This window comes from Aspergillus melleus (genome assembly GCF_016097325.1).
Source record: "Aspergillus melleus strain CBS 546.65 chromosome Unknown contig4, whole genome shotgun sequence".
Classification (NCBI taxonomy): Eukaryota; Fungi; Ascomycota; class Eurotiomycetes; order Eurotiales; family Aspergillaceae; genus Aspergillus; species Aspergillus melleus.
In genome coordinates this window covers 1,985,845-2,010,838 of record NW_025763373.1, presented here as the reverse complement: position 1 = coordinate 2,010,838, position 24,994 = coordinate 1,985,845, and the positions used below count along the sequence as shown (strand labels likewise).

The window sequence follows — 24,994 nt, the reverse complement described above, 5'->3', positions numbered from 1 at the left end:
ATGCCATGCACAACCAATATCATCCATTTGACTGAACCTAAAAGTATCCAATACAGACTGTCTACCTGGACATGCTTGATATTTCTACCTGTTATCGGTACAGTCACCATAACTCTAACACAACCACAACCACAACCACAACCACAACCACAACGATAACGCTATAAGTCCAGGACCGGTCTCTTGCATCTCTGATCCAAACGCAGGTAAGGGATAAACAAGATACATACCGAATCTAGCCACTTAAGCTGATCAATTGATCGAACGTTTATGAATACAACTCCTTCAAATGTGGACAGGAAAAACAGGTTTAGGCCGGCTAGACGGTGACAGTTCAGCGTATACATTCGAAACGACAAGACAAAACAAAACAACAGACAATGAAGGGCAGAATAGGAACAAGGACAACGCCATGCAATGAAATGCCATCCATGCCAGTATTTTAAACACCCCGATTGAATAAACCAGTTAATGGAAACCTATCGAACAAACAGAAACAAAAGCAAGATAAAGGAAACAACAAAAGTATAACGATAGGGATGAGAGGGAGGAAAAGAAATGTATGCACGCACGCAAGTCGAATAATAATAATACCCTTATTGAAGAAGATACAGAAAAACAAACAAGATATTTGGACCAAATCGAATCTTCTAAGACCCCGTCCGACTTGCCCGCTTCATACGTCTGCGTTTGCGTCGACATGAATCGATCGCCTCTGCAGTCAGTATGTCGGCTGGTAGTTCGAACTCTCTTTCCTCTGGTTCGGGGACGGGGTGTCCGAAAGCCAGTCGGACTCGACCTTTCCGGTGAGTAGAGAGTGCGGCATCTCGGACGTGACGCTTCGAGAAGAAAGAGGTGAATGCCTTGTCGGGGACGAAGATGGGGGGAGGGTGTAGGGTGTGCGGGGGCTGCGCTGTCGCTGCGGCTGTTGTTGGTGTGGCAGCCGCGTTTGCAACAGGTTCTGGGGCGGTGTTGTTGGTGGCGTTGTTGGGTTTGGATTTCCTGCGTCCTCCTTCGCCGGCGGTAGATGATGCTTTTGGTTTCTTTCCGGCGGTGGCAGAGCGGGCTTCCTGATGGAGTTGGCGAGCTGCCCAGGCGTCAACGTCGTTGACATCTGGAGTCTCGCCGTAGCTCGGAGCGTCGGAGAGCAAGGTAGCTGGCGATTCACCGGGGTCTTCCGAGTCCTCGATCACTGCGTCGGTGGAGCGACGTTTCTGGGATGTCGATGCAGACGCGGAGAGGGATTGATGAAGATGGTGGTGTTGTTGGGGCGTGGCATCGAGGTCTTCGGCGGACTCGACGCGCAGCTTCTCCTTGTCGGCCTTGCGTCGCTTCTCCTCTTCCTTCCAGATCTTGAACTTCTGGATCAGCGCCGAGAGCTCCTTGACGAAAAAGTCGCGCTTCAATTCGTAATGCTTCTTCTCTTGGTCCGTGGCCCCGCTGATTCCCATGACTCTTAGCCAGTCTTGGCCTTGCAGCTCGTCCACCAGACGTTCCAGTTGCTGTTTCTCATGCTGCGCGCGTTCGCGCTCGATGTTCCGCAGCTGTTTCTCCTGCCGTTCATTGCGCCGGTGAGCTCGGAAGTAGGCTGCTTCGTTTAGAGGGTCCTCTTCTTCATCTTCATCCCTCTTGTCTGCATCTTGTTTGGTGTCCGAGGGCGTTTCTTTCGATTCAACCGGAGCGGGAAGAGTGATGGTCTCGCAATTATGTAGATTGACCAACGGGTTTCCAAACGGCGATTCCGTATCAAGGGCCGGCAGCGCCGAGATTGAGAGAGGTTCCGGAAGATCATCGACGAGCTTAATCTTAGTCTGGCTGGCAAGAAATTCTGGTCTGGTCAGCTCTCTGCCCCTCTCTGCATATGTCTGGCCAGGTCCTACCAGCTTTCGGAGGCTCGAAGCTCAGCAACTGCTCGTAGTTCGGGAAATACAGCGCCAATTCACTGCGCGCGAGGGAACCCCCATCATGCGAGCGGAGGGACCGCCGTTGCTGCTGTTGCTGTTGCGGCTGCGGTTCCGGTTGATCGGCCGACGCGAGGGGAGGCGCATCGTGAGCGATGCCGGGAGACGGTTGCGTCTGCGCAGGGGTAGGCAGATGCGACGAGGAAGCGGCGGGGGACTGGGCGGAGGGACGAGCGGTCTTCTGCATGCGACGCCGGCCGGCGGACTCTGGGGTCGGAGCCGGACGGCGCACGGACGACGGGCGGCCGGGCGAGCGAACAGGATCGGTGGTCGGAGAGATGGTGTCGAGAGGATCGGGGCTTTCGCGACCTCCACGCAGGAAGAGCGCGGTGGTCGAGGGGGTTTCGCGACGATGGATTCGCAGATCTTTGGAGCGTGGGGTGGCAGGAGGAGGATGGGACGAGGAGGAGGGAGCGTTGGTGTGAAAGGAGGGCGAGGAGAGAGGGCCCGGTCGGCGCGTGGAGTGTCGCAGGGGTACGATCGGTTTGGAGGGCGAATCGTCGATGGTGGTATCGAGGAGATCGGGGGAGCTCTTGCGACGGTGAGACACGGGCGCATGCAAACGAGGGCGCTTCGATGGCGGAGGAGCGACGTCTTCGTCGACGCGCAAAGTCGACCTCGATCGGATGGTCATGACGGAGGTGGAGGTCATGAGAGAGAGATGGAGAGAGGGGAAGAGCGAGAGGGGGGCAGTGAGGAAGGTGGAAGAAGAGGAGCGGAAAGGGATTGAAGTAGATGGGATCCCAATGATAGGAGAAACCAAGTCGGAGAGCTCAATGGCATTCAATGGGCGGCATGTTGATTGCGGTGGTGACCGAATGCGTCCATCTTGAGGCTGTTCCTTCTTCTCCTCGTCGGGGAGACTCGAGACATGACGGTTCCATACGGTATTGCTGCCTGGTCTGTCAGGCTACTAGTAGTCATGCGGACTGTATTGTGTATTGCATCCTGTGTATTGTGTATTTCTCTTCTCCTCCTCCTCCCTTCCCCTTCCTCCTCCCCTCTCCTCCGTCTCTTTCTCCTCTTCTCCTCCTCTTCTACTCTTGTTCTTCTCCATTCTCTTCATCTTCTCTCTCCGCAATGCTTTTCCCATCCCCCTCGGACAATATTCCGAATCGTCTGCCAATGGGAACAACGTGGGGGTGAATCCATTCTGACTTTCTCTACTCTCCGTCAATCATCATTCGCTGTCCATCATCAAGAGCCCTTTCAATGGATCGTCTCCCCTCCTTCTGTGGGGTGCGTGGGGGTGGGATGCGGTCTTGGATCATCTGCATCACAGCCAATTCTGCCTTTGATCGATGCGCAATTGGAGACCCCTCTCGTTGGGACCACTTTCCTCCTTGGTCTCTCCTCATGTTTGTTCTTCGTTCTTAATTCTGTCCTCTTCCTCTTCTTCTCCTTCCTCTCCTCTCATCCTACTGCGTACCGTCACCTCTCATCCATCTCCACTCAACTCGAGTCAGTCACGGCCCCGGACCAACTTTGCTCATTTCTTTCGTCCCCTCTCCTATCGCTAACATCTGGACGATTTGCTAGTCTACTATCGTATTCTCAATCATGGCTATCAACGGTTCAACGGGACCGCGGCCCTTAACCCCCGGCGTCTACGTGCCCACGGTCGCCTTCTTTGCCGGCCCCAACGAGGACGTGGATGTCCCCACGGTCGAGAAACATGCTGCCTACCTTGCTCAATCCGGCGTGGCAGGTCTGGTGGTGCAAGGGAGCAATGGTGAAGCTGTCCACTTGGACCGCGACGAGCGAAATGTCATCACGGCCGCCACTCGTCGAGCTCTAGATGCTCAGGGTGCTTCGACAATGCCACTCATTGTCGGCTGTGGTTCCTCCTCCACGCGAGAGACCATTCAGTTCTGCACCGATGCCGCTAACGCTGGCGGTGACTATGCCCTGGTCCTACCACCGTGCTACTACAAGGGCCTTGTCGATGGCGAGAGCCTCCGCGAGCATTTCCGCGCTGTGGCTACCGCGTCGCCCATTCCCGTGCTCATTTATAACTTCCCCGGTGCGTCGTCGGGTCTGGACCTCAGCTCCGATGACATCTTGGCCCTGTCAGAGCACCCAAATATTGTCGGGGTGAAGCTGACGTGTGGCAACACCGGGAAGCTGGCTCGTATCACGGCCCAGGCCAAACCCGAGTTCCTAACTTTCGGCGGATCTGCCGATTTCACGCTCCAGACCCTCATCGCTGGCGGGGCGGGTATCATCGGCGGAGTCGCCAATCTGATCCCTCGCGCCTGCGTGCAGGTCATGGAGCTGTACCGGGCCGGCCGGGTGGAAGAGGCCCAGCGGCTGCAAGCGATTGTGGCCCGAGCCGACTGGCATGCAATCAAGGGAGGGTTCGTTGCTGTCAAGAGTGCGCTACAGAGCTACCGGGGATACGGAGTACAGCCCCGACGGCCTTGCGTGGTCCCGTCGGCGGAGGAGAGATTGGCGTTGCAGGAGGCTTTCAAGGAAGGGATCGAGCTTGAACGGAAATTGGAAAAGGCGTGAATCCAGTGTATAGCGACAGCTTGGATTGTGTTTTCCTTTCTTTTACTTGGCATGAAATTAATGACTTTTGGTAGCTTCAATGGCCTGGAGGCGCGACTCACTTGCGCCAATTTTTCCCTTTGCTTCTCCGCTAATGCTCCTAGCCGGGCCATATTTTAAGAACGCGAGGTATCAAACAGACGTGTAGCTTGGACCAGTTGACAATCTGTTCTGACCTATAGCCAAGCAAGCATGACTTATCGAATGTCAGCCCATGTCGCGGACGTGTCGTTCCCCAGGTCACACACACACACACACACACACACACACACACACACCACACCGGGGAACCGCTCCATGCAGTGCTACACCGAACGCTTGAACTGGATTGAAATCACAAAGTGGATGTCAGGACCCCGGTTAATATCCTCCGAGAGCGGGATGGGCTCTTGGAGGGGCCCTGAGACGGACGACATTTCCGCTCTTTGTGGGAGACAGAGTTTCCAATCAGTTCTCATCTTACTGCGGATCGACCCCTTTTCTGCCGCATCACTTTTAACATTCAGGACGCAAAGCTTAACCTGACCCAGATCCGGAGAGTCTCGCACGGTCTCCGCCAATGCCCTCTTTCGCCATGGTGGTGACCGACTTTCCTCGGAGACGGTTCTTCCCTATGGAAGTGCAGGACGAGCTTGTCAACCTGCTGAGTATGGCGATAGAGCAAACCTTGGTCGACTAGCATCTGATCGGTCGGGCGGTGGCCGTCCATAATCGCGTGCTCTGGAATTCCTCCAGCGGTGGCCATGAGAGCGAGATACGAGGTGCTTCCGCTATTGAATTATTGGCGATCCGCGGAAGCGGGGGAGGGAATACCATTGATGTATCTACGTCGGATGCTTTTCACCTTGACTTTATTGGTTAGGTTTTATCGAGAGAGCAGGTGCATGTCGAAATATGTACAGGATAAGTGGGGGATGTTGAATGTTGGGATGCGAGGCGTTGGGCAACTATGCGGGATTTCTAGCGGAATCACTTCGTACGGAGTAGATTCTATCTGACTGCCTCACTACAAGTGGAATTGTCTTCGGCAATGGCTTGCTGAAGCACTTCTTTTGGTCATGTCTTGCGACGAGGCGGACGAAGCTATGGCTGCTGTGCACTTTGTAAGTAATAGTTTTCTATCATTCGTCGGTCCCTTGCAGACGGAGAAAGTCAAGGAGAGTCGAGCACAAGCCAAGAATAACCCAAGAAAGGAGAAAAGAGAAAACAGTTGAACAAGGAAAAAGAAAGAACAAAAAAAAAGCAAGAATGCCTGCAGCAGATACAGAACGTCTGTTTGCCGTGTTCTCCGAGCTGCAGCAGTGGTATACATTAACATGCTGTAAGTACAGGGTACATCCTGAACCAAGCAAACCCGCGCTGACCGAGACGTACCGGTAACCTGCGGCATCGGGGAATGTTTGCCGATCCGCCCTGATCCGGCAGTGATCGCTGTATCTCCCAATTAGGAACCCTCTTATCGATAGCGGGAGTCACGGGGCATCAATAATGGCTTTCCATACTTTCCTTTCTCCTTGGGCTTCCGCTTCCTTTCCTCCGATCCCACTCTGGTTCTTCTCCTCCCCGCCCTTCCGTCGTTTCCTTTGCAATGCTCCATTCCCACCGGTCTCGCCCCTCTCCCGAGATCTTGGAGATCTTGGAAGCGGTCAGTTCCCCCACTGCAAGGGACGGAAGCCAATGGATGACGATGACGACTCGACATGAGATCTGTCACTCGTGGCGTCAATGATCAGTGTCCAGACAATGAAGCCCGATCACTGCGTTGCATCCGAAACTGTGTTAACTTTTCCCGCTTTTCCATACATCGGGACAAACCGTTTTTCTGGGTTGTACTGTATGACATTCATGCATGATACCGCTGCATGATGGCTGATATATCGATTTATTTCTCCTGGCTTGCATGCAGCAATAGTCATGCGGGTCCTAGGAGCAGACTATTCCCATCTCTCTCACCTCTCTTTTCTCTTTTTTTTTTCTTTTCCTTGTCGTTTGTCTCCTTTTGGGATCCACCCTGGTTGGTACCTTCAAGCAACTTCCAAGCTTTTTAAAGTCCCCTGGATCCATGGAAGTTCATTGAACAACCCAGTCAAGAATCTCCAGCTTTCGGATCCCTCGGGTACGGCATCCTTTTCCCCCAGTGCCGCTTATAGAGTATTTCATCTCCAAAGCCGGCAGCTCCCAGAAGCCCACCTTCAGCAACCATGGCCAGAACTCTGATCCTGCTAAGCCTTTGGGTCCTTGCTGTCTGGGCTGGCAAATGCTCCTCCGACGTGAGGGAGAAACGACAGGAATGGTACGTCTCTCGTGTTCGCCGGACGCCTTGCAGACTGGCCCAGGAAAGCATAAACTGACTTCTGCCGCAGGGGAGAGCTTCCTTCGTCAACGCGCAAAAGCTATATCAAAGCCGTCAAGTGTATGCAGCAAAAGCCGGGCAAGCTGCCCACCGAGCACTACCCCGGGGCCCGCAGCCGGATGGATGACTTCACGATGTATGGCTTTCCCATTAGCTTATGGTAGACCTGGACAGTGGCTGATCATGTTTGCAGAACGCATATCAACAGCACTCTTGGTATTCACTTCAACGGCGTCTTCCTTTCCTGGCACCGTCATTATCTCTGGCTGTGGGAACAGGCTCTCAAAGAGGAATGTGGATATGAAGGACACCAACCGTTCGTCTGCCTTTTCTTGTTCACCGGCGTTCATTGTGATTGATGCGATCTTCTGCAGGTACTGGAACTGGGCTCTCTCGGCCGGCGATCTCGGTTCTAGCCCGGAATTCGATGGTTCCCCGACTTCTCTGTCCGGCAACGGCGATCCCAGCAAGCCCTATCCCGGCAATGATCCCGCCTTGACCAAGAATGCGACCGGCGGCTGCGTCACGACAGGTCCCTTCGCGAACCTTCAAGTGCATCTTCCCGACCTAAATTCATTCGTCGGAGCGAGCTCTGTGAATTCCTCGTTCTTCGACTACGAGCCGCGATGCTTTGCCCGGTCCTTCAACGACACCAGCTCCCGCCTCTGGCTCAACCAGACAGCAGTCGATCGCCTTCTCGGCTCACCCGACATTCGCTCTTTCCAGTTCAATATGGATGGTCGGGAGGGGCCACAATTCCCGAAGGAAAACTTTTTTGTCGGCCCGCATTCCGCCGGCCATCAATCGGTGGGACCCATCATGGGCGACTTCTTTGGTTCGCCCCAGGATCCGATCTTTTTCCTTCACCACGCCATGGTGGACCGTACCTGGGCACTCTGGCAGGCCCAAGACGAGGAGACTCGACTGACGGCGCTGTACGGTACCAGCAGCATGTTCAACGCCCCGTCTACCCCGAATGTGACGCTGGAAACGCAGCTTCACTTTGGCGTTCTGAGCGAACCCAAGACAATTGGCGAGCTCATGAGCACTCACGCGGAAGACTTCTGCTATGAGTATGCTTAAGTGGAGGTGGCTGATTCAGCGAGTGATGGAAGATGGGATGGCTGGTGCTTCCCCTGGCTCTGCCCTGAATTTCTCATAATTTAGTGTCTAATGTGTATAAAGGGAGGATTTCTTGGATGGTACTCTTGGATATACATAATCTTCTTAATTTTTCTTCGGGACTGTTGATGTGAATCATGGGAGAACCGAGACCGGTTTGAGAATGATCACGAGTCGACTGAAGCTGCTGCGGGACTGCATAATTTGGCATCATCATTCGTTTTGTCTTGGGTAACATTTTTGAATATGAATTCTTAATCTCGTCAGTGGCGGATGAAACCATGGGACTGAACTGTCGTCTCGGACCATCCCGAATTTCCTCGACCTTCCCCGCATCTCCGCAAAATTGAAGGACTGAAGGTGCTTAGCCAAGGAAGTCGCCGAGTCGATAGGAGTCCATCTGATCGCGCGAGGCAATCTCCGTTGATAAATGACAGGATGAAGCGAGTGAAACAGTCTCATTGTGCGCATCCAAGGATGTCACCGTCTCCGTCTCGTTGGCGCAGGGGATGTAACCCTGTTTGTTTGTTGGGCAGTACAGGTACCCGGCGCCAGGTCGAATTAGCGCGGGGGCTAAAAGTACCGGTACCCGGCCGTGTGGATGCCAAGTTATCGTCGCAAATTCGAGCATGTTGGAAGTTGTCCGAAGCCTTGTGGGCGAAGGATTGTCCTGCCACTCGGCTATGCTGTCAAAAATAGCGAGGATGCCGGTGTATGTAACTCTGCGGTCAACAGAGTGATAAGGCTCGCTCACGATGATCTGGAATGAAGATCAGCGTTCGGTCCATTCCACTTTCCAGCCCCGTTGGAAATGACTATTTATTGACGATCTTCTTCCCTTTTCGTTCCTTTCTTTCTGCTGCCTCTGAAACACTACCTCCTTCTGTCCTTGCCTGACGCTCCCTACATTCCTTTCTTTCATAACCTCCTTTTTCTTTTTTGCTGTTCATGTCCGGACTTCCTGACTCGACCTGGACAGGCTTCTAAACATGCGTTTTTCTTCTCTCTGCACCGCGTTGATCGCGGTGACTGGCGTGGCTGCGGTCAAGGTCAACCCGTTGCCGGCGCCGCGTGACATTAACTGGGGTTCGTCTGGACCCAAACATCTCGCCCGCACGCTTAACCTCCGCACAAAGGACGATACCCAGGATAATATCCTCTTCAATGCCTGGGATCGCACCTGGAAGACCATCTCCGAGCTGAAATGGGTCCCCGCCGCTGTCGAAGCTCCTATCTCGTCCTTTGCGCCCTTCCCGACCAGCACCCCAAGCAGCTCCGCCCATAAGGGCAAACGCGCAAACGCTCCGTCCCCCCTCCGGTTTGTTGATGTGGTCGTTGAGGATAAGAAGGCGGATCTTCAACACGGGGCTGATGAGTCGTACTCGCTGGTCGTCGCCGAGAACAAGGACAGCATCGCCATCAAGGCGCGTACTGTCTGGGGTGTCCTGCATGCCTTCACCACCCTGCAGCAGCTGGTCATCTCTGACGGTGACAAGGGGCTTCTCATCGAGCAGCCCGTCGTTATCAAGGATGAACCGCTCTACCCGTACCGCGGCATCATGATGGACACGGCGCGCAATTTCATCTCCGTGCCCAAAATCCTCGAGCAGCTGGACGGCATGTCCCTGTCTAAGCTCAACGTGTTGCATTGGCACCTGGACGACGCACAGTCCTGGCCTATCCAGGTCGACACCTACCCGGAGATGACTAAGGACGCCTACTCGCCGCGCGAGATCTACAGCCATGCCGACGTGCGCAAGATCGTCAAGTACGCGCGCGCCCGCGGTATCCGGGTCATCCCCGAGATTGACATGCCCAGTCACTCTGCCGCCGGTTGGCAGCAGGTCGACCCGGAGATGGTGACATGCACGGACTCGTGGTGGTCCAACGACGTGTGGGAGCTGCACACGGCCGTGGAACCCAACCCGGGCCAGCTGGACATCATCTACCCCAAGACGTATGAGGTGGTGCGCGACGTCTACGAGGAACTCTCCGACCTCTTCCCCGACCACTGGTTCCACGTCGGCGCCGACGAGATCCAGCCCAACTGCTTCAACTTCAGCAGCCACGTGAGCAAGTGGTTCGCCGAGGACCCCTCGCGCACCTACAACGACCTGGCCCAGTACTGGGTCGACCACGCCGTGCCCATCTTCCGCAACTACAGCGACGACCGCCGGCTCGTCATGTGGGAGGACATCACGCTGTCGGCCGAGCACGCGCACGACGTCCCCAAGGACATCGTCATGCAGAGCTGGAACAACGGCCTCGAGTACATCTCCAACCTGACGGCGCGCGGCTACGACGTCATCGTCTCCTCCTCCGACTTCCTCTACCTCGACTGCGGCAAGGGCGGCTTCGTGACCAACGACGTGCGCTACAACGAGATGTCGAACCCCGGCACCGCGGACGTCCCCAACTTCAACTACGGCGGCAACGGCGGGTCGTGGTGCGCACCCTACAAGACCTGGCAGCGCATCTACGACTACGACTTCACGCTGAACCTGACCTCGGCGCAGGCCAAGCACATCATCGGCGCCACCGCCCCGCTCTGGAGCGAGCAGGTCGACGACGTGACCGTGTCCAGCTCGTTCTGGCCCCGTGCCGCGGCGCTCGCCGAGCTGGTGTGGTCGGGCAACCGGGACGCCAAGGGCAACAAGCGCACGACGGAGATGACGCAGCGGATCCTGAACTTCCGGGAGTATCTGGTTGCCAACGGGGTCATGGCCACGGCGTTGGTGCCGAAGTATTGTCTGCAGCATCCGCATGCTTGTGATCTGTACCAGAACCAGACTGCCATTCAGTAGTCTGGCTCATTGCATTGCACTGCATTGGGTTGGTTTGATTTGAATATTCGATTCCTTTGATTTCTTCAGATCTCTTTTTTTGAGTATGGCAGCTAGTTGGTTGATTAGGACTTCTTATCTAGTTGATAGCTTTCTTGCTGTACCGACCATGATCTTTTAATCTGAATTGATTGATCTTTTTCCTTTGACACCGTACACCTGTAGGCTGGCAGGAAGTAAGCTGAGTGCTCTTCAGGCCTTGCCTACTCACTGAAAATATTAACTTGGCATATCAGGCCTCGTCCTAACCAGGCCCCTATCAGTAATCCAAACAACAGCAGTCACGGAACAACCGGAATAATAACAGCGAGGCGCTACGGTCGTTCCCTCCCAGATGGCCATACCAAGCCTAGTCTTATTGACTCCCAACATTCATTAAGCAGTCAATAAATAAGCTTCTCGCCTAAAAGCGGGCCAGTCTTCCAGTCCGCCAGCAGTTCCACCACCCGAACCAAGAGCCAAGGGCGACGGCAGCCACATGAGGTCGGTCAAAGAAACAGTACCTCTGCGGGTGACCAGACGACCCTCAAAGACCAGTGGGTGCCGCAGAACTCTAACTCTATCATCGGTTTTAACTGGACCTGGATATGTAATCTAGGGAGGTCGGCGCTCTTTGTTTCTCGGGATGGATAGGTCGCTGAAGCTGGTGGTTGGGTGGCGTTGATTGAGGTACGGATTGGGGGTGTGTTTCCTTTCAACGAGAACTGATAGCTTGACGGTGCTAACGACGGGGGTTTATAGCTCTATCTATAGACGGATGGGGAGAGGCAGTTATATACAAGTTATTCGCGGACAATTAAATCTGGTCTACGAAACTAGATGGCCCATGTCTATCTACGCCTCTCTCTCTCTCTCCTCCTTCTATCCATCCTCTCGCTGACTCCATGATAGATATTCAATATCTTCATCTATAGATCCTAATCTAGATCTACCTATACTACTCATCACCCGATCGATAAATCACAATGTCCTACCCCCCCCCCCCCCCCCCCCCCCCCCCTTACCAGTCCCACCACCAACCAAATCCCACCCCCATCAACCCACCCACTTCATAACCCACCGTCTCCCTCTCCTCCTCATCCTCTCCTTCGCCTTCCTCCTCACCCTAACCATCCTCCTCCTCCTCCCAATCACAGGTCCCCATTTCCTCGGCACAGCACGATCATGTCCCTATCCGCCTCATCAGTCCCTGGGCCAACAACAACCCCATCCATACATCCTCAGCTCCTTCCGCGAAAACCCACTCAACGAAGCCCCATCCTCCCAGACGCAGAACGATCTTGAAAAAGACAAAGTCCCCTGGGAAGCAACCCTCATCCCCCCGACCAGCGGCGGCGGGATCTTCGCCACCCATCTCGACGTCCTCACCGAGGCGGAGGTGCAACGGGTCGATCCGAATAGGACGCATAGTGGCACGTTGGATCGGTCGTATGGGATCGCCATGTTTCATCAGTTGCATTGTATGGGGGCGTTGAGGGGGAAGATTTTTCCGGACGCTGTCCCTGGGCATGAACATGGGCATTCTTCTGGGAGTAGTGATGGAAAAAGGGGCTCGGAGAGCGAGAAAGAGAATCAGGTGAAGGAGCATGATCATCTTCAGCATTGTTTTAATTATATCTTGCAGGTTTGTTTCATCTCTCTCTCCCTTCACTGGCCCGTTTTTCTCTCTCTCCTCTAGGCGAACTCATCCCCATCAGATCCAATCCAAATAAGATTACCTAACAAGAAAGATAAGTCCATCCTCTGCTCCGCGTCCGACACAATCGAGCGCCCAAAACACATCACGCCGCACGGAAAGCCAATGTGGCATATTGATGGCATCGGGGACGTGCATCGATGTCGGGACGCGAAGGTGCTGTGGACGGTTTCGGAACAGAGTCTTCTCAATCCGGTCGATATGAGGTCGTGGAAGGGGGAGGAGGGGGTGGGTGTTAGGGAGTTTTTCGGTTGAGGTATCATTCTTTCTTTCTCTCAATCTATGAAGGTGCTTGTTTATCATTTATCGACAGAGAAGGAGAGAGGGGGGGGGGATGTTTTGCTTAAGCTGGGGCTATGGCTGAGTTGGGTTCGAGGTGATGATGATGTTGACAGATAGATGATCGAGAATATGTCACAGAGGGAGAGATTACTGTCTGCTAATGATCTTGTTGCAAATCTTTAGGTCCGTCCTGTCGCTTCTCCATTCACGTTTCTATTCCGTACCGGTGCAAAGGACAGGAGAGAATCCCAGAATCAGAACCCGCGACCACCTGACTAAATATCTAGATATGTAGTTGTGTAGATATCGTAGCTGCTATTGAACAAATACCACAAACTTTGATGTTTTAAAAACACACATATATACTTACCTAGGTACCGGGCCACCCACTCACTTGACCGGTCCTCTTATCTAGCAAAAACATATACACACAGAGTATACACATCCTACATACCGATCATAAATCAGACAAACACATACCCCCCCCCCCCCCCCCCCCCCCACCACCAAATCCGCGCAAACCCAACGTGTTGTGTAAGGTTAGTTTCCGGGGCCGAATATCAAATGCAAGAAATGATTTGTTCTCGCTCTTCCACATCATCGGCGGCGCTTGGTCAGGTTCCGCCTAACTAACAGTTTCCTTATGTCTCATGTCCACGACTACTTTGGTCCGCCAGCCACGTTCGGGACGGCGTGGGACTTTGATTCTTTATTTTCCTTCTTCTGTATGTATTATTGTGGTGGTGGTGCAATGTGTGCCTTATTGGGGAATATGACGAATATCTTCCTATAGGTACCTATAACTGGTATGCACATACTAAGGCATGATTAGTATTGGGGTAGGATTTGTTTGTTTCGTCGGGGTAAGATTAAAAAGGTCCAGCCAGCCTCGTTTTCTTAGCTTGGAGGGGGAGGCGAAATAGTATTCCTAGTCAAGTCATCCTGTAGCCAGCAAACTACTGGATAGAAACGCGATTAATTGAGGAAAAGAACTAGACAAAAGGAATGGAAAGAAAAATGAATCCTTCCTGACTTGCAGTGACCTGCGACAGGGTTGCAGGGAGGAAATACTGGATTGGTGGTTGTGCGTGTTCGCATAAGCCGGTCGATGCAGGATTCTTTGCCTGGTCGATGGAGGAGTTTTTCTTTGGTAGGGAACGGTCGGTAGGAGGGAGGGACTACTGTACGACTGACCTGGGGTTGGAGTTGAGGTCATCCTGCTGCCTGTCTGTCTTGTCTTGTTATTTCATTTCATTTTTTCTTTCTCTCGCTCCCCTCGTTCCCTATGCGGGGTGCCATGTCCTGACCCCGGAGTAACCAGATACACTGTTGGCAGCATGTATGTGAATGAAAATCCTCGACCTAATGAGAGGATCTCCATACAGGAAGGTAGGGATGATCTGCACGTTCCTGTCAAGTCACCATCACCACCTGACTTCTTTGGCAGGGATTCAGTCCAGTCGTTTGGGCTTACATGTCCCCGTCATGTCGCCGGTCGCCTGTTGCCACCCAACACGAACTGCAGGTGGTTTTGTTTTGTTTTTGTTACCCCTTTCCCCCTCGTTTTTTCGTTTTTCTTGCTGGGAGTCATCGTCACCCTATCCGTTGGTGAGGGGCAGACTGACCAGAGAAAAGGAAAAAAATGAGGAGGGGTAACTTGCAGCAACGCAACGCCACTTTCTAGGAGAGCTTCCCGAGAGGCAAAACGTGTTCTGCCCGGTTCTCATGCGAATGAGATGATACGTACAGTACAATGGGATGCTCCGTATGGGTAAATCCCTTCTAGATGACGACCACTAGTTTCCCTTCTCCCCGGCGCTGGAGGCCTGATGCTGACCGGAGACTTTGCAGTCCCCAAGTGATTGGTACACAAGAGGACAAGAAGTCTGAAGAGAGACATTCTGTAACGGCGACCAGGAATAAGAAGAAGAGACCGGGGGTGAGGGCGAGGAGTGAGTCTGTGATTTGCTCCTCCCAGCAGGCAGACTCCTGGTCTCCCTAACTCCGTAAGTCCTCTTCTATCCAGAGGACTGGGAGAGCCCAGAAAAGGCAATGGTCCGAGCCGGATCGGGCAACTGGGTATGTGGTACTACCTACCTACCGACTCTTAGGGGGGGTCCTCGTATTCTGAGATTTCGAAATATGTCGAGGTAACTGCGGCAGCCCCGATATGACTAGGTGGTGGTAAACACGCGCTTTTTTACTTCATTTCGGTTCCTTTTTGCCTCCCCGAGCATGTACATGTACATGTACATACCTCTGAAGCACACATTAGCACCAGATCGAAGATACGAAAGGGGAGCGATAGAGACTGTGGAGTGTGGAGTTATTAAGCTCACTCCGCAAGCTTCGTATCCAACAATCCCATACTCCACACAGTGAATCCTTCACCCGATCATCATCATTGTATGGATGTCGTACCTCAACCTCGTCCGAGTCCGTAGTCCGTACCCTCCCCAGGAGGCCTAAAAAAACATCCAGTGTGGCGGAACCTCGATGGCAGAAGCAATCGAGTCGCGATCCAGGCCAGTTGCTGACCTCGGCAAGGATGGGAATCCTTCTGCCCTACAAAAGGAAAATCAACCATCGGAACCGACGAGCTTTTGGCTTTTCGTTACTGATTTCCGGATTCGTCCCTAAGCAAGCCACGGGGGTTCGGATGAAGACTTGGCCGGCAGAGGACAGGCCACATTCTCGGACAAGGCCGAGACCGAATCAACATAAGGTGACCTGACGGAAGACAATTTGATTGATTTCTGATCAGTCACCGTTTTAGAGCGAATGCCAAATTAAAGCCCGGGGATGTCGAGACTATTGTTTGGGAATTAGGCATGATTTCCACATTCGGAAAGGATGATGGTACTTTACTCTACCTTTTTTTTCTTTTTTCTTTTTTCTTTCTTCTCCCTCACTGTGTCACCGCCTCATGTGAAAACTGAATGGATTTGATTTCAAGAAAAAGAAAAGAAAAGGTCAACGGCGGATCTCGGAGGGCCATGGGCACAGTCCGTGGTGAGCCACGATGCTGACCGAATGTGGGCATCACTCAACCAGCCAAGCCACATCGGGATATCCGTCAAAACTTCGGGTTCCATCCTGACGGTAATTTTCGCTCCTGCGGTGACCTCAGGTTCTGGTGGGTACGGTCTGGGCACATGATGCGTCAATCATTCAAAGTTGGGCAAGACGATCGATGATCTTTTGCCCGGCGGCTCCACTCCTCCTTGCGAATTACGGAATCGATCATGGGCCGGAGTGGGTATCATCTCGAGCATTACGGGGTTCCAAATCCCACGATCTTTTTTTTCATCTCTCATCTCTCACAGGGCCCAGGATTGCGACTATTGAAAAAAGCTCCATCTCCTATCCGACGCCCGACGCCCGACGCCCATTCAAATCACCTGTCGGACCCCCCTCCTTTGTTCGGAAGCTTTTCCCGACCGGTCGATGCGACGAGACGATCCATCTGACAAATTCCATCACAAAAGTACGGACGAGCAAGCAGCTCATTATTGATGTCCGTGGCTTTAGAATGGTGGTCGTGACATGTCCTGGACATGGTTGAAAATCCCTCGCCGCGATGACAGCAGGCTAACTCGGCTAGCGACCATTCCTCCAGGTTCAAAATCGTATATGACAGGCTCATGGAGATCGGGGATCTTCGATCCTCGATCGGTCCCGAATCCGGATCTATTCTCCCCTCGCCTACAGCTACAGGACATCACTGTTGGCGAATTGATCATGTTGATGAACGTGCATGATCGCCAGTGTCCAGTAGACAGGTACCCCGTATAGGTAGTTACCCACCCACGCGCAAACCACACGCACTGTGAACTATTTGGCCCTGGATATGATCCCCGGCCTAGTCGCATGCATCCATTGGCCATCCAGGGCCAGACAGGTTTAAAAAAAAAATGGTAGGTACATAATACTGAAGAAGGTGCGGTTACACAGAGATCGGACATGCTTCCTCCACAGGTTTAGGGCTATGTGATCAATTGACATCATGACGGACGAGACTTTTCTTCTCTCCTCTCCTCTTCTTGTGCCCCGCCAATAGGTCACTATTCTATGGATTGTACTCTACGAGAACCGGTTATTCAACATCCCTTATCCAACATTCGTCCCTCCCAACTCTCTAGTCTAGGTAATCATTACATACGTTGTATCTAGTTATCCCGTTCTAGTTACTCATCCGATGGTGTAACCCCAAACATTCTACATTCCCACCCATGGTTGAAGAGGGCCCACGCTCTGGGAGGGGTGTCTATTTTCTCACGCATACACGAATCCAGTTACACACAACGAAACTAATTTCACTTCTACGTAGTAACTACCTACTCCAGGAGAGACATGACCGATCCGGTAACCGCAGTGGTAGGTTCCGTTGGAGTACCAGTGAATGAATGACACCGGACATATGTACATACACCGTCGGGATGCGCCGAGTTTGCATTCCATCCCATGCTTTGTCACACCTTGATGGTTCAGAGAGAGTGAGTCAATGACACGACAGCCTTGACGTAATTGATCTTTAGTATCCGTAACTGTACGGAGTATCCGTACTCTAGGGTAGTTGATGCACATGTTCTGCCTAGTCGGGCTTGGGATTCGGTTTTCAACCAGCCGGGTGGTATTAGTAACTTCATGTCCATTTTCTAAGTTAGTTGGTTAGTTGGTTAGTTATTTACATACCTCTCTGGTTATCTCGATAAATCATTATCCACTACGATATGTTCTAGTAGCTAGCTATGTGACTCTCTAGGTCGCCAGCAGATCCCCATCGCCATTCGACCAACCAATGCATTCACGCATGCATGCCGTGGACAAAAGTACGAGATCGATTCCCTTCTGCAGCGCAACTAGTATTACATACATACACACACACACACGCACACCTACAGTACTTACCGAACAGCACCTCAAGCCGATCTCTACCTATCTTCGGTAAGTAGGATCCCAGTCAGTCTCAGTATTAGTGTCAGGCTGGCCTCTGCATTCTGCACCCCTCTGGAAATCATCTCCTCTTTTCCGCGGATAGGTCGAGACGGGTTTGATTGTGGTCGGGTATGTGCATCTTTCCCGAGCCTACCTATACTCTATCTAGTCTCTACATATGTACAGTGGATGCAGGGGAAAGGAGAAATAAATGAAGACGCCAAAAAAAAAAAGGAAAAAAGCAAAAGCAAAAATGCCATGTGACAGGTCATTCACTGGCTTTCGGCAAGGCAAGGTAGCAAGTAAACCAACCCCCCCTACGTACTCCGTATGGGTAAGAAGCGAGTGGGTACTGGCTGTGCAGGCTACAGGTATTGATTGCATTTGCATTTTGCGCGAGATCCGCTGGTTATATCCGTGGGGTTTGTTTCCTTCCTTTTTCTTTATTTGCTTTTTTCTTATTTATGTTTTTTTTCTTATTTCGTTGCTAAGTTGTGGTGGTGTCCTAGGTACGAAATGAGTGGTTACCTGTTCTCTGTTTCTGGGTGTCGCCAGTGTAGAGTCGTTGATCGTTGATACATATGTACGGAGTACATGCGGAGTCACTAGATTCCTAGTGGTAGATGGGTTTTGTCCCGTAGATAGAAGATGATACCTGAGGGGAGCAGGAGCAAGCCAGTAGACTACGAGTCGGCTAAGTGGTCAAACCACCGAAAGGCAGCACTCACAGAGTATCTATAATAGATAGCTTAGGTACATACGTCTACGGCAGTACTCTCTGTCAAAGACTCCGTATGCGTATTCCGTAGGTATCCAGTCCAGTCCGTCCAAGGTAGACTCTAGATCATCCTACCAGAGAGAGCCGCCAACCAATCCGCCTAACGAGAGCCTCGCTTCGATAAATTAATCGACGACCGATCTGCTGGGTAAGAAAGACCATGTCTAGGTCGACTAGTTACTCCATGATGAACATTAGTTAATTACCCACTGACACAATCAATCAATCGCCCCCCCCCCCCACCCATCGCAATTAATATCGAATCAATCTGTTGAGAATTTGAGATTAATCCCGTGTCCAGACTGGATCCAGACTTTCCCGACTCCAAAAGCAGAGAGCTCCGCAGATACATTAGAAAAAGCCCCAATTGTCCGGGCCGGCCATGCCAAGTGGTGCCGCTAATGATTTCCCCGGCCCCCAGCGATGCCAGACCAGTCGGGCACTAGATCTACTAGTTTCCTGTCGACGCGCATTGGTCTGGCGGTTGTTCAGCTTTGATTGATCGAAGAGATACTGAGTAATTTAATTGAGCTCGCTCGTTTCGGAGGGGGTTGGGTCAGGGGGTGGGCGTGGATCATTTGCAGGGGGTGGAATTGCTGGGATTACCGAATTCGTTCATTTACTTAGGACGTATGTGAGGATTTCAAATTGTTTTTTTTTCCCGAGTGTTATATTGCGTTTAATATATTCCCGTGGATCTATGACATGAGGATGTTTTTCATGAGGTCCGTGATAGGCAGATAAGGGGCGAGGTTGAAAGAAAAAAAAAAAAAAAGAAAAAAGAAAAACAAGCTCCCGAAAAACCTTCGTGTTTCTCGTTTGGCAACTCGAGTGGGTAAACTTTCCAGTTTGACAGGTGCGAAAACACGGTACGGGCCAGTGTTTACCTACTGTTTAGCCCGCCGGGAGGAAAGCTAACTATGATGGAGTCTTCCCGCGACGGAGAAAGGAGTTTTGACACTGACACTTGACACTTTGACACCTGACCTGACACCTTAACCACCTACCTAATCGGTCCGGCCGCAATCTTCTTCCGCCCGGCTCCCTTCATCAATTCCAAACTTAGAAACCGCCAGGGAGAGAACAAACAAAGATCGACGACAGCTGTTTCACGCCAGTTTCAAGAATGCAGCGCTGATGTTCTGGAAGCCCTTCCTCGAATTCCTACTGGCGACCGACGCAAGCTAGGGGTTCCCAAATCGCAGGCATCCCTACAGACTAAACTGCGCTGGATGCAGTGTAAGCGCCCGGACGGTGGACCGCGGCGCCAGGTTGGCAGCAAATCACCGTGTCCGTTCAGTCAGAAAAATTAGGCCAAAACCTGGCAAGTAGGAGCCAATGGGAGAGTGCGCTACGGGAGTGCTATCTATAGATTGACATGGGGGGATGTCTGTGTGTGAGAACTGGCGTGGCAGGTCGGCGCTTGTTTGAGGACATCTGTTGCATCTCGCCACGAGGCAGGGGTCTGCGGCGTACGCAATTTCTCACCATCCCTGTGTCTTGTGTTACAAGATTAAATTGTATTATTCAATATTTTGGCTCGTTTACGCAGTCTGTCCCTTCCTTGCATCGGCTGGGCAATTGATTTTGCTGGTTGGGGGCCGAATTTCCAATCAGATGTTGTCATCGTGACGAGGATTCACGTTTCCCCTGGAAACCGGACACATGGCTCGACGATTCCGAGACAAACGACATGCGAGACAGTTGCTGCAAGGTGGGTGGGGGGCAGGCAAGTGGAGTGAGAGTGACCGAAGGAAAGTCTTGGGTTTCTGGAATTCAGATCCAGTCGGACATGGGACATTTTGCGCCGATGAGAGCATCTGCATGATCTCGTCACCCTCGCCCTCCTGCGTTCTAAATTTACACCCGATATACCGTGCAACATTCTTGAAGCCAACCAGATATTTTTGGATTGTTGGATGAGTGCCGTTCTGTGCCCTGGCAATGTTGGTTAATTCCGGGCACCGTGATTGGGGCGTCTTGGTCGCTCCCCGTGGCTTGAGGGTGCCCTTAGCGGACACTGACAGGCTCTCTCCGCGCTACTCTCGGGACTAAAGCCCTTTTAGCTCCCCTAAATTTAGTTACATCCTCAGTGTCCCTGTCAAATGACATGGCAAGACCGTCAACCTTGATTTAGCGCCTGGCGGATCATTGCCAGGACAAGCAGTACCCTAGCGATCTCCTGCTTGTCTAGGACTAGACGGTGTGCGCAGTAGAGTTCCCTCTCTCGTATGGGGTGCTATTCCTTCTTGATCTGGAGACCGACACATGGAAGACAGGGATTAAGCGTTACCCGTCACTCTGGACATTTTCCATTTTCCATTTCCCCCTCCAGAGAACACCGCAAAGCAGTAGGGCTTAGTCCATCCCGCACCTACAGTACTCCGTATGGAATTGTGTGTTTGATCATCGTGTCCCCCGCCCCCTCACACCCCTTGTCTCCCACTCCTTCCCTGCAAGCTTCACAGGGTTTATGCGCGCTGTACCTCGCAAGGCGTCTAACTCTGGACGTCTATTTCTCCCTTCCATGCATGAGGGAAGAAGCCATCACTGTTTCCAATTTTGGAATCCCAAATTTGGCACTAACACATGCACCCCCGGTAGAAAAGACAGGATTGAATACAGTCTGAGCCATCGCTTGCCGCTGAAAATAATCACGGCGCGTATCCTGTAGTTCTGGTTGCTCTGGTGTATTATTATTTTTATCTTCTTTTCTTTCTTTGTTTTTCTTAGCATAGGTTACTGTACGGTGTACGGAGTAGTTTCCCAACTAACCAGAAAAGAAGCAAGGATATCGCCCACATGGATCAGAAGTCCAGAATGATGAGAATCTTCCTTCCTTCCTTGATTGGAGCCTACCTGTCAGCAAAAGGTCCGACCAAGTCCGTACTCCGTGGCTCTCAGTTCCCTTTTTTTTTTTTTTTTTTTCTCTCCCTGGGATCATTTAGGTTACACGTTGGGCCAGTCTGCCACGTGCGGGAAAGTGAAACCCATTGGGTATGGTAGGTTCTGACCCCCCGCCGTGTCAGCGTTCTTAGCGGGTATTACCATTATCTTAGGGGGGTTATTACTCTGGTATGAAGTAAGATAGTAAGGTAGGTAAGATAGGTATGTACTAGGTATTGAAGAAAGGCGAAAACGAACCTGGTCCTGCGCCGTGAGTGGGCTGTTTAGTCTTTTGTTCGAAGAAGTGGGTCGGGGGCGGACTATATTCTGATATAATATTTTGAGATGAGTTTCCGGAGTTGATCGGTAAGTTGAGTTGTCATAAAGGGTTGATTGGAAGGTACTGTCCGATGAAGCGACGCGCGATGAAGTTTTCCGCAGGGGTGGGGAGATATTTCGTCTGAACGGGTTTCAATCTGGACTGTGGAACGAAATGGAAGATTGGATTTCAGGCCGAAGAATACATATCTTGGGAAAGAGTCGTGGCTTGGTTGGTGGCTCACTACATAATCAGGATTCTCATTGGGTATGCTATATATGTCTTCGCTATCTATAAATCTACTCTGTAGGTATGCGACATCTATATCGGTAACCCACCGCAAATAAACTTCAAGTTAAAATCAAGATAACAATAGATGTGAAAGTTAACCATAACTCTGCCTTGACAACGCTCCAGTTAGCCTTGCTGATAGAGTTTCTCTCCCGTGCGAGAGTTTAGATGTTAGAATCAATACCGGCTGTCGGTCGGACCCCTCCACGTTATCTGACTGCACACTCTACGAAGTGCATGAATTAAAAATAAAAAAACCTCCGGTCAGGAACTTGCCAAATCCACCGCCAAACAACCAGCCAAGCACGGGGTTTCCAGTACGGAAACGTCGGTCAGCGCCAAACCCGGATTGGATTTTTTCTGGACTCAAAAAACATGGTTCCTGATCGAGTTGGCAGGTGGATAAATCCCATGACATCAACGCCCGCATGGTGCTAAACCCGCACCAAAATAAAACAAATAAATAACAACAGAAAAAGGACACTAAAAAAACCTAAAAGGAAGCGGTGTAAAAATAAATGTGCTGCGCCTCGATCCGGTCATGGAGGCATTAGCGCACGAGGATCTTCCAATTGAAAGGACGGGAAGATCCGCGCTCTGACACGCGATAGGCTCGACAATTGTGGCTCATTCAAGAATGTGGCGCTAATTCCGTTCTCCTCACCGACTTACCTTCAGATTTTTTTGGTGGTTTTTTTTCCCTTTGCATGGGCCCGTAGTTATGCAGATACGCCGCACTGCATAGCGGCGGTAAAGTCCGTGCCATAAGTCTGTTCCTCTCCGTACCTACAGGATCGCTGATTTTCCTAACTCCGTAGGTAATTTTCTCGTCTATCTGATATTGGCTACGATTTGATCGCCCCGTCGGACAACAGCGTCTAGCCGGCGCTCCTTTCTGACCTAGCGTTTACTTCATTCCCGTATTCGGTAATCTATCTGGTTCTGAGTGTTTCGTGATTTCTCCCAAACCCGCGCTTGCATCCCAGTCTAACGCAAATGCGATGTACGTTGCGCTCTTGTGTGGTTAACAGAATAGCGCCCGAGCGATCCTTTCGGTCGGAATTGGTCGATTTTGATTGATGCCCACCACCTCATGTTGTGTCGTCTCGAGGTTATGCATGTAGCTCTGTCAGTGACACATGTCTGTGTGTTTCCTGGCGCGTCTTTTTTAGGTGAAGTCCGTGTTGCCCATTAATCCGATCTCCGATGTTCTTCCAATTTTATATTTTCATCTGATTTCAACTAGGCGAATCCTACCACGTCTTAGTAGCTACTTAGGTGCTGTGGTACGGAGTACCTAGTGTAGGAAGCCAAGTGCCTTCCGCAATATTTTCCTCTTTCGGTCTTTTAGTAGGGTAATGTAATCTTTCCTTCGTACTCGGGATACAACCTCACCATGGAACTACTCCGTAGGTTGCGTACACTGTGTAGGTACGGTAAGGTATGTCCTACGGAGTCAGTCACTCAGCCTTGCATGAGCCACAGTAGACTCAATCCATGGAGTTCGGTCGCGACAATCTGGTCCCGATGGCTTGAGGTTCCATGTTTTCATGTGTTGATTGGTGTTTACTCCGTAGTTATGTATGATGTACAAGATTACAGGGCTTCTGACTACCTAAGTTGTGTAATGAATAATCATCTCTATATTATGGGCTACATGTACTCCGTACATACGACTCCGCTGTACACACTAGGTATGTATGCTCGTCTTTCCGGGGACCAGAGCGATCAATCGGCCACCACCGATGCATCTACCGAATTTTCATCCGTCAATCCATCCGACAATGTACTTGTCTATCTGGAATACTCCTGATTATCGCAATATCCACCACACACCATGGAATGCCATCCTGGATATTTTCTAAGAAGTAAATGAAGGGTTCGCACGGAAAAATCTCAGAACAACTAGGTACTCAAAATTTACACAGACCCTTGACTAAACTGCCACAGTGATGATAATAAACAGGGTAGAATAAGATAAGTAGGGAGTACATCGGTGCGGCTCTTGAAAATAAGAACCAAAAAAAAATTCTTACAATTACAATCTTACATACGGATACTCCGTCCTGCTAAGTAGCAAATCTGTGAGTTCGTCCACATCGGGCAGGATGATTGTCCCCGTCGGGCGCCCTAAATGAGAATCGTCTTCCCGTCCGGTACCATCTGCCGTCCCTGATTGGAAGAAGCTCTTATGACGCTTCATTTCGCCTGTCAGGACATCTCCGCCAATCAAGCCCGGAGGAACCGCATGCACGTTTCTTGAAAGGGGGGGAAGATGTGTGGTCGGTGGGGCGGGCACCTTTTTCATTTTTTTTTCTTTTTCTTTCTTTTGCTAAGATCGTCAATGGACCCCATGCTGGGAAAAACTTGGGTGTAAGTTCGAAACTGGCGGCCTATCTACCTACCTACCTACCTTATAGAGTATCATGGAGTCGCGTTTGGCTAGGCTAGATCGGATGGATTTTAGACCGCTGCTAAGGGTCTTTTAGTCAGATTTTTTTTTTTTTTTTTTTTTTTTTTTTACTACGGAGTGGGAGTGTATGGCGTACTGAATTTTCCCTAGGATGGATAAACAGAAAATTTAAAAAAGAAAAAGTGAGAAATGATGTCGACGATCTGAACCGGATTGACGGGACGGAAGGATGATACAGGGTGGGATGTACGGGGGAAACCAAGACATTACGGAAGCGCTGCAATTTGCCAAGCGCCATGGTTAATATGCCTAATAATACCTTAAGGAGGGCCAGGAAGTTTGGACAGTCCACGGAGGAGATCGGTCGCCTTTGACGATCATTGATTTTATTCATCTTCATCACTGTGATTGAATGGGATTCTTCTGCATCGACTATTGGAATCCATGGCAGCAAGTTACGGAAGGACTAAGGTAGGAAAGGGATAGAAACAAAAGAAACAAAAAAAAAGATTGGAGTTGAGATTGCAATGAGCGCATCATTACTAGTCCCCAAACAGCCTTA

The 24,994-nt window shown here is 51.3% G+C and overlaps 5 protein-coding genes across 5 annotated transcripts; 4 read left to right on the top strand and 1 right to left on the bottom strand.

Moving 5' to 3' along the window:
* Window positions 1–650: 650 nt before the first annotated feature.
* LDX57_007630 (acetyltransferase SAS4-like domain-containing protein) lies at window positions 651–2,595 on the bottom strand (the record flags this gene model as incomplete). Its single annotated transcript, XM_046089346.1, has 2 exons — window positions 651–1,828; window positions 1,881–2,595. The coding sequence occupies 2 exons, from the start codon at window positions 2,593–2,595 to the stop codon at window positions 651–653; spliced, it is 1,893 nt and encodes a 630-aa protein (XP_045945316.1).
* Window positions 2,596–2,747: 152 nt separating this feature from the next.
* On the top strand, window positions 2,748–3,107 carry LDX57_007629 (uncharacterized protein; the record flags this gene model as incomplete). The annotated part of the gene is made up of 1 exon (XM_046089345.1): window positions 2,748–3,107. One exon carries the CDS (start codon window positions 2,748–2,750, stop codon window positions 3,105–3,107), a length of 360 nt encoding a protein of 119 aa, XP_045945315.1.
* A 414-nt stretch (window positions 3,108–3,521) lies between these two features.
* LDX57_007628 (dihydrodipicolinate synthase family protein) lies at window positions 3,522–4,472 on the top strand (the record flags this gene model as incomplete). Its single annotated transcript, XM_046089344.1, has 1 exon — window positions 3,522–4,472. The coding sequence occupies one exon, from the start codon at window positions 3,522–3,524 to the stop codon at window positions 4,470–4,472; it is 951 nt and encodes a 316-aa protein (XP_045945314.1).
* A 2,240-nt stretch (window positions 4,473–6,712) lies between these two features.
* LDX57_007627 (tyrosinase family protein) lies at window positions 6,713–7,947 on the top strand (the record flags this gene model as incomplete). The annotated part of the gene is made up of 4 exons (XM_046089343.1): window positions 6,713–6,804; window positions 6,875–7,000; window positions 7,058–7,180; window positions 7,239–7,947. 4 exons carry the CDS (start codon window positions 6,713–6,715, stop codon window positions 7,945–7,947), a joined length of 1,050 nt encoding a protein of 349 aa, XP_045945313.1.
* Window positions 7,948–8,975: 1,028 nt separating this feature from the next.
* Window positions 8,976–10,790, top strand: HEX1_2 (beta-N-acetylhexosaminidase; the record flags this gene model as incomplete). The annotated part of the gene is made up of 1 exon (XM_046089342.1): window positions 8,976–10,790. The coding sequence occupies one exon, from the start codon at window positions 8,976–8,978 to the stop codon at window positions 10,788–10,790; it is 1,815 nt and encodes a 604-aa protein (XP_045945312.1).
* Window positions 10,791–24,994: the final 14,204 nt, after the last annotated feature.